Source organism: Macaca nemestrina, chromosome 4 (assembly GCF_043159975.1).
Source record: "Macaca nemestrina isolate mMacNem1 chromosome 4, mMacNem.hap1, whole genome shotgun sequence".
Lineage (NCBI taxonomy): Eukaryota > Metazoa > Chordata > Mammalia > Primates > Cercopithecidae > Macaca > Macaca nemestrina.
Window position 1 is genome coordinate 14,933,186 of NC_092128.1, and position 14,897 is coordinate 14,948,082.

The window sequence follows — 14,897 nt, forward strand, 5'->3', positions numbered from 1 at the left end:
AAATCAAGAAATGTAACTGTCTCCTTTTTTGATTTCCATATGCATGAAGTATAGGACATGTCCACTCATTTTAAAAATTAAGAAATGTCAAAAAAGTGTAAGAGACTGTTGAAAGCCACACTGTCTCCTTCCCCTTGTGTGTCTGCTTATGGCTCTTAAATTTATCACAGATTTGACTTTCACTTAATCTCTAGCCAGAGTACTTGGATAGCCCTTAGCACTTAGTGAATGGGCATAGAGAGTTATGCACTTACATAGTACTTAAATAATAGTTGGCATTTAGTATTTGTGATGGCCCTTAGCAAATTGTTTCTCTGTAAATTGGAGTGTAATAAAACTTTATTTTAAAGACTATTTCTGGTTGTATAATAAGCATCAGTAATTTTAAAGTACATAAAATACCAAGCGCGTTAAATGTTTTGTAGCCTTTCATGTTATCTTCTGATAATGGTTTCCTTATATTTGGAATGGGAATGATAATGCCAGCTCTCCCTATCTTACTACATAAAGGATAAAGAAACAAGGCTATAATGTTTATCGAGTATAAATATACCTTCTGGATTATGTGTCCCCCTCCCCATACTTGTGTTGAAGTCCTAATCCCTAGTACCTCAGAATGTGACTGTATTTGCAGATAAGGTCTTTAAAGAGGTAATTAAGCTAAAATGAAATTATTGGAATAGACACTGATCCAGCACGAGAAGTGTCCTTACAAGAGGAGGAGGTTAAGACACAGACACACACAGAGGGATGACACCTACAAGGCAAGGAGCAAGCCCTCACAAGAAATCAACCTTGCCAACACTTGTATGGCAGACTTCTAACCTTTAGAGCAGTGAGAAAATACCTTTCTGTTATTTGAGCCACCTACCCTATGGTACTTTGCTATGGCAATTCTTACAGTAAATTAATAAAACAGAAGAAATGAGATGACAGACAAAAATGCACTTTAGCAATTAAAGCTATTCAAATGCAAAGTTATATTGTCCAAATTAACAATAATAAAAGTAATGTCGATTCCCATATCTCTATGTGCTGATTTTGCTCTTAATTTTTTTTTTAATTTTTGCAGTTATAGGTTTTTATTTTTAGGAATAGAATTCAAAATAAAAAGAATGTATTTTTCAAAAAATAAATAATGGTAAACTCTTTACAGTAAGCTCATCTGCTATATTTGTCTTCTTTGGAAAACAAGAGTCACTAACTGTAGAGCACCATAGCTGCATGGAGGTGTTTCTCACTTCGTCCTGTTCCCCTTTGCAAAGAAAGTAAAAGATCTCTGAAGGGTAGGTGGTTTAGGAAGCCCTGGACGTAAAAGATTCTCCTATAAGATCTCTATTTGCCTACTGTTCGTAATAATAACATTTTTAGAAGCAGCGTGAGACAATGGTTCTGAGTGTAGACTCTAGATCCAGACAGCCTGAGTTTCAACTAAGAAAAGTGGTCAGGCACCGTGGCTCACGCAGCTACTGAGGCTCAGCTTTTCCTTGGCCAACACTGTCATTGTGTACAAACAACCTTTGGTTATATTGTGATCAGAGTGAAACAAGATCTTTAATTGATGTTTCTCCATGAATCACAAATATAATGCATGTGGCTACTTACATCACATATTATTGTGAGCAAACTTTCAATTGTGAAAATGCATTTGACCAAAAATATAACCTGTCTGAAATATTGAAAAATAACCAGTTATTCAGTGTAAGATCTAGGAATAGGTCCATGATTACAAACAATGTAACAAACCCAACAGTACAATAATATGGTACAGTTTCTTCCAATTACTATCAAGACAAAGAAATGGAGACTAAATAAGTGTGGTAGGTCTAAGGGGGCCATGCCATACTCCACTCATCATGCTGCTATGACATAAAAATACCCCACATCTCACTCCCCAACTCAACAATTCAGCCTCCTACATAACATCCACAGTACACGCTACGTCATCTCCTTCCTGGTTGCCAGGGCAACGTAGTTTTTGCCTGTCAGATCTAAGTTGGGTGGAGAATACTGAGGCAAAGCTGTTTTCTCTAAGTCATCTTGATGAGTCAAGTTGCCAGCTTTGATGTTAACCCAGAGAATTTCCATAATAGTTTCTTCCAGGCCCCCTTCACCTCTTTATTTCTTAGACTGTAAATCATAGGGTTCAGCATTGGTGTCAAAATGGCATAAAAGAGAGAGATCAACTTCTCCTGAAGGACAGAGGGACTGGAGGGATGGATGTAAGTGAAAATGGCCATGCCATAGCACAGGGCAACCACGGTGAGGTGAGAAGCACACGTGTGAAAGGCTTTCCTCCTTCCTTCTCTGGACTGGATCTTTAAGATGGTGGAGATGATCCGGATGTAGGACAAAAGAACCAGACATAAGGGTGTCATCAGAAGAACAATGCTAGACACAATGATGGTGACCTCGTTGGAGGAGGTGTCCACACAAGCCAGCCTGATCAGAGCTAGAATTTCACAGAATATATGATCAATAAACTTGTTTGTGCACATGGGCAGCTGAAAGGTGATGGTGGTATGCATGAGAGAGTTAATGGATCCACTGACCCAGGATGTGATGGCCAACTTAGCACACAGCGCTCCATGCATGATGGCCGAGTATCGCAGGGGGTCACACACAGCCACATAGCGGTCATAGGCCATCACTGCCAGGAGAACAAACTCAATCCCACCTAAGGCCAGGGAAAAAAATAATTGGGCTGCACAGCTCTGCAACGAGATGGCTTTATGTTCTGCAAGAAAATGTGCCAGCAGCTGAGGGACGATGCTTGTGGCATAGGAGACATCGACAAGGGAGAGGTTGGTGAGAAAGAAATACATGGGAGTGTGGAGTCGGCTGTCCAGTCTGATCAGAAGAACAATGAGACAGTTCCCCAGCATGGTCACCATGTACATGACCAAGAATAGGACAAAGAGGGAGACCTGAGCGTCCCAGTCACTGGAAAGGCCGAGGAGAATAAAGTCACTCACCCAAGTCTGGTTATCTGTTCCCATTAAAATATTCAAGGATTATTAATCTGTGGAGAGAGTCAGAAAAAAACAGAAGCTGTTGAGTAACCATAATAATAACTTTTTTCTTTTTTTTTTATACTTTAAATTCTGGGATACATGCGCAGAATTCAAGTTTGTTACATAGGTATACACGTGCCATAGTGGTTTGCTGCACCCATCAACCCATCATCTACATTAGCTATTTCTCCTAATGCTATCCCTCTCCTAGCCCCTCACCCCTCGACAGGCCCTGGTGTGTGATGTTCCCTTCCCTGTGTCCATGTGCTCTCATTGTTCAACTCTCACTTATTAGTGAGAACTTGTGGTGTTTGGTTTTCTGTTCCTGTGTTAGTTTGCTGAGAATCATGGTTTCCAGCTTTATCCATGTCCCTGCAAAGAACATGAACTCATTTTTTTTTAATAGCTGAATAGTATTCCATGGTGTATATGTGCCACATTTTCTTTATCCAGTAAATCATTGATGGGCATTTGGGTTGGTTCCAAGTCTTTGCTATTGTGAATAGTGCTGCAATAAACATATGTGTGCATGTGTCTTTATAGTAGAATGATTTCTAATCCTTTGGGTATATACCCAGTAATGGGATTGCTGGGTCAAATGGTACTTCCGGTTCTAGATCCTTGAGGAATTAACTCAAGATGGATTAAAGACTTAAATGTAAGACCTAAAACCATAAACACTCTAGAAGAAAACCTAGGCAATACCATTCAGGACATAGGCATGGGCAAAGATTTCATGACTAAAACACCAAAAGCAATGGCAACAAAAGCCAAAATTGACAAATGGGATCTAATTAAACTAAAGAACTTCTGCACAGCAAAAGAAACTAGCATCAGAGTGAACACGCAATCTACAGAATGGGAGAAAATGTTTGCAATCTATCCATCTGACAAAGGGCTAATATCCAGAATCCACAAAGAACTTAAACACATTTACGAGAAAAAAAAAACAACAAGCCCATCATGAATAATTTTTTAAGAACACATATGTATATGACCCACCAGTGCTAGCCTCAGTCTTTAGATTATTCACGAAGCTAAGCTAATAACCTGGATTCCAACTGCATTATATCTACTCTGCTTCAGAGAGACAGGCCAGTCCCTAAATAAGGACATGATTTGTCTCAGGGACGTCAGTTAAAGCCTGGAGATAATGTAGTACAGTTTTAGGATTTCTACATTTTTACCATCTTCCCTTGATTCCAGTACAAGAAAAGCATGGTAATGGACAATTGTCTGAAAAATGATAAACAGCAAAGACAGACAATTGGAAAGTATCTCAAATACATGGACTAGACTCAGCTTGATGAAATACATGTATCATTTACCAAAGAAAACATTGGGAAGAGGCAAGGGTCTTGTGGAAAGAGCCTGGAATCAGAGAACCTAGGTTTTATCTAGCAGGTAGGTGATTTTTGTTTAGTGACAAGTTTCATACCTAAGATAGATTACTATTAAATGACTTATAGTTACATTTAAGGTCAAACTTAGATAGGTTATAGGAAAGTACTTGGTGTACACTAATTGGTAGTACTACTATAGTACTATGGGTGTTCGCAGTAAGATGACTTCTGCCTTGGGGTAAAGTAGCAAATGTGTTTACTGTCATATACCCTCCACAAAATCAAATATAAATTGATAGCAACCTCTGATAGATCTGAAGGCTTGGATGCTTTGAGGATTCACTGGCCTTTTTGATAGGCTTTGGTTTCTTCAATCATTAGTGGGATAAAGGAGGACATTGTGATGGCATCTTGTTCTTTGTATTTTTCTCTTTTCAACTTGCTACTGTTAAGAATCTATCCTTTAAATGCGGGGTTAAAAGAAAGCGAACAAAAAGATGAATGCTTAGACATTTTAGACACAAGGGATGTAGCCAAAGCAGGTGTTTAAAGACCCTTCTTCCCTGTCTTCAGGGAAGATGTGTTTTGGAATGGAGATTCCCTGATGTTTTCTTTTGCAAATGCTTTTTCAGTAAAACTAATGTGCTACATCATCAATTGTGAACCTTAAACAGAAACAGGTTACATTTGAAAAAGTTTTAGAACTGACTCCTTCTTATTTCATGTCCACCTATTCACTAACTTTTCTTTTATTGCAGTGTACACAGTAAGGGAAACTAGGAGAGAAAGGAGGCAGGGGGCATTGAGGGCAGAAGCAGGGCAAACTAGAATGTCTTAGCTACACGAGAAAGACTGTCAATGCTGCAAGTCGATAAAGTATTAAACAAAATATGTAGTTCCAGAAATGCTCGTCTCCTTCATGGTTCAGAGTCACATTTATTTTTTCTAAACTCTCCCATAATGTTCTCCTCAAAAGTTTCTTCCGCCTCCAACACTTCCGCCTTTACTGCTCTGTCCTGATGCTCCCACCAGCACCCCTCAGGGTGCTTTTCTTCAATCCTGACCGGCCTGAGAATACATCTGATTGCCTCAGAGAAGACATTCTAATTAAATTCTACAACCTCAAGTATATATTTTACTTAAAAATAACTGCCAACCCTTGTTGAATAAATAGAAGATGTGCACCAGAAGTAGACATTTTTTCCACTAATTAGGCAAATATCTTGCAGTGCCATCTTTGCAAGATGCTGATTTCAGGGTGAAGATCACCCTTCCCTGTTCTCGAAGCGTTTGCTCATCAGTGGGGAAAAAGACAGACACAGTGATTGTCACCAGATCATTTTCTCCTCTGCCCAACAGGAGACCCTGCGAGCCCGTGACTGACTGTGCTCCTCTCAGCCACCCTACACGTCTCTCCACTATAGTCCTTGTCACATTACAAATGAGTGACAGTGTCTCATCTCAGAGAAAATGTGAACTTCAGAGTCTAACAGCTTCTGTTGTGGAACCACATCTGTTTGTTCTGCTTCCCGAGACTTGGAGCAAGATACTTAGCATCTCTGAGCCTCATATTCTTCATGTGTGAAATGTGCCTAATATTGGCCAGCTGAAAGGTCCTGGGTGAAATTAAAGGAGTTGGACGACTAAAGTTCCTACAGGAGTGCTGGAACAGGCAGGTGTTTGTTATTTACTGATGATCCTTAGTCTTGATTTCACTCTCTCTCTTTCAGAATCTTCTTTAACCACTTACTCCTCCTCTCTACCATCCTCACGTTCCTCTTGCTCCTAAGCAACTCCTTCTCCCTCATTATAAAAGAAAATATACAGAAAATATTTAGGAAGCTTTAGCGTATAGATAGCATTCTAAATCCCCCTTCATTTCACATCCCTAATGACTAGAATCCATTTTCTGGATTTATTTCCTGATATTCATTCCTTAGCCAGTGGAAATTTCTACCCTCACTAATCTATAGAATTTGAATTTTTTTTTTTTTTTTTTTTTTTTTTTTAGATGGAGTTTTGCTCTGTCGCCCAGGCTGGAGTGCAGTGGCGCAATCTCGGCTCACCACAACCTCTGCCTCCCAGATTCAAGCGATTCTCCTGTCTCAGCCTCCTGAGTAGCTGGGATTACAGGAGCCCACCACTACGCCTGGCTAATTTTTGGTATTTTTCGTAAAGACGGGGTTTTACCATGTTGGCCAGGCTGGTCTCCCCGACCTCAGGTGATCTGCCTGCCTCAGCCTCCCAAAGTGCTGGGATTACAGGCGTGAGCCACCGTGCCCGGCCGAATTTGAAAACTTAAAGGTTACTGATAACCTGTCATCAGCAATTCCAGAGAATTTTATTCTATTTGCATTCTTCACTCAGCTTTTAACAATGTTACCTATTTGTTCCTTCAAAGTCACAACTCTGTCATGCACTTCTGTCCTGATCTTCCTCCAATCCATTTGCCTTGTGAGCATTCTTAACCTTCTTAGTTCTCCTGCTCCGTTCTATGAGCATTTGCTAAGGTTCTGTGCTCAGAAGTCGGACTCTACTTCTAAAGTTTTTATTGGAAGGCTTGTTATTTCTAGCTATAATAATTAATATCAGCTCTATATGGCTCACTCTCGATTTCACATTTACCTTCTAGATTTCCCTCCAAAACTCCAAATGCATTCTGCAAAAGCTGAATGAATGTTTCCTAAATGTCTCACAAATGCCTGTACTCCCCTATCCACAAATGAAATTCCACCCTGTCCTCTTTATTTCTATCAACAGAATTAGATTTGTCCCACTCTTCCAATGAACCATCTTTTATTTTTCCCTCCTCCTCCCCATGAGTAAATCCTCTTCCTTTATATCTTCTATTGCTTATCATTCATCTTCCTCTTAATCTTCATCTACATTTCCCTTTGTCCTCATCATTCCCATTTTATAATCCTTTCCACTCTCTTTGTCAATTCAAACAGAGGATGAGTCGGATACAATCTTGGATAAGGCTTGAATCCAATCGCAAACATAGTCAGGCATAGTGAGTCTTCCCCATGTCATAGAGATGATGCTGTACATCACTACATATATGATGCCCCACTGCTAGGGAGTAAAAGACCAAAAGGTTTTCTCCTGGGAAAATTTGTTTGTACATCATCTTTTGTAAAACTTTTTTGAGTCTTCATCATATGTGGCCTCCTTTTGGAGCTCTCTACAACCTCAGCTGACGCAGAGTTCTGAACACAGAAACAGAGCACATGAAGATAAGATGCACAACTTAACAGCTATTTCTCTTTCATGCTGGTCCAAACAAACAAGAAGCTTACCTTTATACAGTGCAGCTCTCAGTGGAAATGGAATTTTTGTTTAGCGAAAGATTCATCTGACCTGTTGTTGAACACTTGGTTTTGATATACACGAAATACATCCATCTTGGAGAGGAGTATTTTCATCATCCTAGCGCTGGGGAATGGAGAACCCAGTGCCACTGGGCAGACAGTGTCCCCAAGATGGTTTTATATCCTGAGAAGAAAAATAGCTTTACTTCTTTGGGGTCTTGTTATCTACTTCCTGTCTTGATTTGGTTGTCTGACTTTTCACATAATCTGAATCCAATTACTGAGACCTAGTTTCTGAAACGTGCAATTCTGAAGTTCACCCTAGAGACATAATTTATCATGGTCTCACTCTGTTTATGCTACACCTTCTCTAGAGCTCTTGTCCCTCATATCTCAGAATATTCTTTTCCAGTGTAGTTTCCTCACTCTAGCAAGTTTCCATAGTGCAATCCCTAAGCTCATTTGAGAGATGCTGAATGACAGTCAGGAGACCTCAACTGCGGGCCCAGTTTGCATTCTAAGAGCCTTTTAACTTTGAACAATTAATTTAATTATCTTACATTTCATTTTTGTTTCTATTGAAAAGAAAATATGGCTGGCCATGGTGGTTCATGCTTGTAATCCCAGCACTGTGAGAGACTGAGGCTGGAGGATTGCTTGAGGTCAAGTGTTCAAAATCAGTCTGGGCAACAGAGTAAGACCCCAACCCTACAAAAAAAAAAAAGTTTTTTAGTTAACTGGCCGTAGTGGCACATACCTGTAGTCCTAGCCACTCAGGAGGCTGAAGGTGGAAGATTGCTTGAGTCCAGGAGCTCAAAGTTAAGTTAGCTATGATTGTGCTACTGCTCTCCAGCCTGGGCAACACAGAAAAAGAAAGAAAGAAAAGAAAGTCAAAATATTTAGTATACACACTCTTAGGAGAATAATTGAGATGACAGACTTTAAAATAATTGACAATTTTTATTTTCTGGAAAGGTAATATACCCCTACTACATGTTCATGAAATGTTTTATTTATCTAGCCTTCTCACCTAAGCATCTTCCCCAAAAATGATATAGAATTTATCCATGGTATCTCTATTTTTTAGTTAATAATCATTCTCTTCTCCAGTCTCAGTTTTTACCCCTTCTTTTTTTCTCTGCTAATACTAAAGTCTGGAATTGAATAAACATACAACAAAAATGTACTTAAGCCTCTGGCCTTCAGAAAGCAAAATTACTTTCCTACATTTGTTACAATACTTAAGATGAGCAGGTTTCAGGCTGAGCATGGTGGCTCACACCTGTAATCTCACCACTTTGGGAGACCGAGGCTGGCAGATCACCTGAGGTCAGGTGATCTGAGCCTGGCCAACATGGTGAAACCCCGTCTCTACTAAAAAATACAAAAATTAGCCAGATGTTATGGTGGGTGCCTGTAATCCCAGCTACTCGGGAGGCTGAGGCAGGGAGAATTGCTTGAACCCGGGAGGTGGAGGTTGCAGTGAGCCGAGATTGCACCACTGCACTCCAGCCTAGGTGAAAGAGTGACACTCTGTCAAAAATAATAATAATAAAAATAAAATAAATAAATAAATAAGAGGTTTCGCATTCATAGTTTGTATTTCTGATTGAAACTTCCTAATAAATCATATTGTACTATTTTTGCCCCTCTTTAAGCCTCTGTTTGTACCCACCCTCTGAAGATAGTTCTGTGATGAGCTCTCAAATGTTAATCAGTGCCTGCAATGGTCATGTCTACCTCAGTCTAGTATTAAGTTGTTTTCTAAGCAAGGCCCCCCTCCAACAAAGTGGTGGACCATAAAGATTTAGTGCCCCAACCTCTTGGGAAATTACCCGGAACTAGCATACGTTTGAGGGAAACTACGGAAGAAGGTTACAGGTACTCCCAAATTGGCTCATACACACAGAAGTAATGGAGTGTGGGAGTGGCTGCATTGGCAACACAGAGCTGATAGATTCCCCTCAGGAGCTTCATGCATTAGAGTGTTAATTGCTGTCACCACTCCCAATTCTCAAGGGCAGGGCCTCCATGCCACTCTTATTTTTCTTGTGGAAGACTGTTCTTCTCTATCCCTGTTTCCTGCAGAACCCCACTGAAGCCTTAGGTCACTCTAAAAAAAATTCATAAAAGCTTGCTTGGTAGAGTTTTAGGCTATTCCCCTATAACCCAAATCTAGCTTTTATCCTTCAATGCACCGATTCCAGTGAGCAGTGAATAGGCCTATATTCACAACGGGTTAAAGGGAAAAAATAAACCCTCTCCCTTGGCTCTAGTATTCTCTTATTTCTCCTTCCGGAGACAAGAGAGTTGTGCTTTGTTCTGCTGAGATATATGCAAAGAATATAATGGGCCACTGTGAACTTTACAAGAGTCCATGGATATCCAGTGTATGTCTCATGGTACTATTTAAGTTGCAAAATAATAGCATTGAATAAAAAATTCAATGCTTTTTATTCAATAAAAATGTAATTTTTATTTTTATGTTTATGTTACACCTTCTCTAGAGCTCTTGTCCCTCATATCTCAGAATATTCTTTTCCAGTGTAGTTTCCTCACTCTAGCAAGTTTCCATAGTGCAGTCCCTAAGCTCATTTGACTTATGTAGAAAAGTGAATCTTAGATGTAGAAAAAGTGAATCTTATGTTCTACTGGGAAAAAAAGAGAAAGGAAGAAAGTTATCCAAAATAATACAACAGATTAACTTTGCGTACCTCTTCAAATTTTTAATATATATGAAGAGATTTCACACAATTTTGAGATAATGCAAGCATAGTGTCATTGTCTGATGTGTTCTTTATCCAGTATGTGCCCTTAAATGAATCATTTCTCTATTTATTTATTCGTCTACCAAGTCAAATACCGGTAATTCCTCAGTACCACCATGTACCTATCTACTTCCATTTTTAAGACTGCTTCATAGTTGTCTATCTCGAAATTGAATGAGTTCCTTCAACAAGCATTCATAAAGGCACACTAATATTTACTATAAATTCATACCCTTGGTATTGCAGAAAAATAAACATGAATATAACAAACTACTTCCTGCTAGGAATTATGCATATAATTAGAGTTGGCTACTTCCAGAGAAGCAGTTTGTTGGGCTCGCAATTCCTTGGCCTAAAAAGCATCATTTGCCATCGTTACAGTTTACTTAGCTTAACCTTAGCACACATTTTCTCACACTGTTAAAACTGACATTAAAAAGTAATTGAGGCCGGGCGCGGTGGCTCACACCTGTAATCCCAGCGCTTTGGGAGGCCGAGGCGGGCAGATCATGAGGTCAGGAGATGGAGACCAATCTGGCTAACACGGTGAAACCCCCTCTCTACTAAAAATACAAAAAATTAGTTGGGCGTGGTGGCACGCCACTATAGTCCCAGTTACTAGGGAGGCTGAGGCAGGAGAATCACTTGAGCCCAGGAAGCGGAGGTTGTAGTGAGCCAAGATCGTGCCACTGCACTCCAGCCTGGATGACAGAGTGAGACTCTGTCTCAAAAAAAAAAAAAAAAGTAATTGAAAATGTGTCATTCTGGAGATGGATGTTGGTAACAGAGAAGAGTGCATGGTAGTATGGCATGGTGGGGAGTGGAGATATGTGAACTCTCTGTTAAACGTGTCTATGAATGTAAAACTGCTCAAAAAATAAAGTCTATTTAAAAAGGAAAAATGGTAATTGAGCTTGTTCTAGCTTTCACTTAGGTTGTAAAAAGCTGGAAAGAGCATTGCTTCCATCCTAAAACCAGAAAAGGTTTGATAACCTACACAACTGTAACTATTCTTGAATTGATAAGAGAGCTGAGGTTGTAGGGAAACTAACTAGCATGAAATCTGAGGAAATACAGGTAACCCCAGAAAGACATGGGGCGTGAGCTCTGTGTTACCTGGGCCAGAGCATGAGAGGAAAATGAGGCCACCCTAGGTGCTAGTAAGAATTGCTTTGCCAAATTGCTGAAGGTTAAGTGTGAGGTACTGTGAGAATCAGGAACCGCAGATAAATGAGAAGTTTACATCTTTTCTCAATATTTTATTCTCAGACTTGGAGACTTGGAATGTCCTGATGAGAATGCTTGAGGGAGGGTGAAACGCCACAGAAAGCCTCCTTTACGATGCAGGTTGAGGTAAGGGCAGCAATAGTGGCTGCAGGAAGACAGGAAGCCCACTCACTCTTACCAAGTCTGTCTCCCGCATGGGACGAAACCCGGAATCACTCACTGGAGGAAGGGCAGGAACGATTTTTTCCCCACAGACAGAGGAAGACTACTGCCGAGGGAAGGAAAAAGCAAACAAACAAAAATAAACACTTTCTAGCCCTGAGTCCAGACCATGAGCCCTGTCCTAAGGCTGGGAAAGAGACTGGATCACTGTGACCCAGGGACAAGGACAAACGATGTGCCTAAGACTGAGATAGATCTGGAATAGCAAAGCATAATCCCCATTCTCTGTCACCAGGACAGCAAGAATTGAAGAGCAGGTATTGTGGCTTAAGTTTACCATGGACAAAAGGCAGCATGTGGAAAGACACAGTATGGTGTGGAGTCTCACAGTAAGAGCTTAAAACTGAGGGTGGACCAGCAATGTTTGAGAAAACCCTCCAACAATTAACTCTTCACCCCAAGCACAAGCAATGCTCAATGCTAGAGAAATTTAGATTCATTGGTGCACGGAGGATAATCAACAACAAAACTCAAATCCAGGTCAACCCCGGATGCCACTGATTCCCACATCCCCTGGACCTACCTACACACACACAACACACAAAACTGTAGGACAACAGTGTTTTGTGGTTTTTCTTGTAGAGATTGTTTACCCCCTTGTTAGCTGTATTCCTTGGTATCTTATTTTGAGCATGTGGCTACTGCAAATGGGCTTGTGCATTTGATTTGGCTCTGAGTTAGAATGCTATGGGTATATAGAAACTATACTGATTTTTGTACTCTGAAACTTTACTGAAGTTGTGTATAAGTTCCAGGAGTCTTTTGGCAAAGTCCTTTGGGTTTTCTAGGTTTGGAATCATATTGTCACTGAAGAGAGATAATTTAACTTCTTATTTTCCTATTCAGATGCCTTATGGTTCTTTCTCTTGCCTGATTGCTCTGGCTAGGACTTCCAGTACCATACCGAAAAGGAGTGGTGAGATTGGGCATCCTTGTCTAGTTTCAGTTCTCAGTGGGACTGGTTCCAATTTTTGCCTATTCAGTATGATGTTAGCTGTGGGTTTGTCATAAAAGGCTCTTATGATTTTGAGGTACGTCCCTTTTGCCTACTTTGTCGAGAGTGTTTTTTTTTTTCATGAAAAAAATGTTGGATTTTATAAAAAGATTTTTCTGCATCTATTGAGATGACCATATGGTTTTTGTCTTTAAGTCTGTTTATGTGGCGAATCATATTTATTGATTTGTGTATGTTGAACCAACCTTGTATCCCAGGAATAAAGCTTACTTGATCATGATGAATTAACTCTTTGATAGGCTGCTGGATTTGGTTTGCTCATGTTTTTTGAGGATTTCTGCATCATCCACCAATGATATTGGACCAAAATTATCTTTTTTTGTTGTGTTTCTAACAGACTTTGGTACCAAGATGATGATGCTGGTTTTGTAGAACAAGTTAGAGAGAAGCCCCTTCTTCAGCATCAGTTCTTTTTTACATAGGGTAGAATTTGGCTATTAATCCATCTGTTCCATAGTTTGTTTGTATTTATTTATTTATTGACAGGTTTTTTAAATTACTGATTCAATTTCAGAACTCATTATTGGTCTTTTCAGGCTTTTAGTTTCTTCCTGGTTAAATCTTGGGAAGTTGTGTGTTTCCAGGAATTTATCCAGGTTCTCCAGGTTTTCTAATTTGTGTGCATAGAAGTGTTCATAACAGTCTCTGTGGTTCTTTTGTATTTACGTGGGATCAGTTGTAACATCATAGCCGTCATTCCTAACTGTGCTTATTTAGATCTCTTCTATTTTTTTTTGTGTAACGTCATAGCCGTCATTCCTAACTGTGCTTATTTAGATCTCTTCTATTTTTTTTTTTGTTAATCTAGCTAGTGGTCTATTGATCTTATTTATTTTTTTAAAAATCAACTTTTGGAATCATTGATCTCTTATATGGATTTTTGTGTCTCAACTTCATTCACTGCTCAAAGAAATTGGAGACAACACAAATAAATGGAAAAACGTTCCATGCTTATGGATTGGAAAAATCAATATCATTTAAATGGTCATACTGCTCAAAGCAATGTACAGATTCAATGCTATTCCTGTTCAAACTGCCAATATCATTTTTCAAATTAGAGAAAGCTATTCTAAAATTCACAGGGAAAACAAAAAGAGCCCAAATAGCCAAAGCAATCCTAAGAAAAAACAAACAAACAATAATAACAAAAAACCAAAGCTGGAGGCATCACATTACCTTATTTCATAATATGCTGCTACAGTAACCAGAAAATGTATAATACTGGCATAAAAACAGACACACAAAGCAAGGAACGGAATAGAGAACCAAAAATAAAGCTGCACATCTACAATCATCTGGTAATCAATAAACCTGACAAAAATTAGCAATTGGAAAAAGACTCCCAATTCAATAAATTGTGCTGAGATAACTGGCTATCCATATGCAAAACAATGAAACTGGATGATCACTTATCTCCATATACAAAAATTAACTGAAGGTGGATTAGATACTTAAAAGTAAGATCTCAAACTATAAGAATTCCAGAATAAAACCTGGAAAATACCCTTCTTGAAATTGGCCTTAGCAAAGAATGTATGGCTAAGTTTTCAAAAGCAATTGCAGCAACAACAAAAATGGACATGTGGGACCTAATTAAATTAAAGAGCTTCTCCACAGCAAAAGAAACTATCAACAGAGTAAACAGAAAACACACAGAATGGGAGAAAATATTTGCAAAGCATGCATCCAACAAAAGTCTAATATCCAGAATCTATGAGAAACTTAAATCAATAAGTCAAAAGCAAATAACCTCTTTAAAAAGTGAACAAAGGACATGAAGAGATACTTCTCAAAAGAAGACATACAAGCGGCCAACAAACATATGAAAAAATGCTCATTATTACTAATCATCAGAGAAATGCAAATCAAAACAACAGTGGTACATCTAACACCAGCCAGGATGGCTAAAAAATTAAAAAAATAGAAAAAAACAGATGTTGGCAAGGCAATGGAGAAAAACGGACATGTATACACTGTCTGTGGAAGGGTAAACTAGT

General features: G+C 39.2%; 1 protein-coding gene across 3 annotated transcripts in view; it reads right to left on the reverse strand.

Moving 5' to 3' along the window:
• Positions 1-1,174: 1,174 nt before the first annotated feature.
• LOC105471165 (olfactory receptor 2F1-like) overlaps positions 1,175-14,897 on the reverse strand; it is an 81,956-nt gene continuing 68,233 nt past the window's right edge. For 2 of the 3 annotated variants that reach the window (XM_024789525.2, XM_071094312.1), the window contains 3 exons: positions 8,229-8,376; positions 7,657-7,852; positions 1,175-3,022 (listed from right to left, as the gene is read on the reverse strand). In XM_024789525.2, the coding sequence (XP_024645293.2) occupies positions 2,049-2,999 (951 nt within the window). In that variant the 5' untranslated portion in view covers positions 3,000-3,022; positions 7,657-7,852; positions 8,229-8,376 and the 3' untranslated portion in view covers positions 1,175-2,048. The remainder of the gene's footprint in view (positions 3,023-7,656; positions 7,853-8,228; positions 8,377-14,897) is intronic. The other variant, XR_981024.2, reaches the window with a different exon arrangement.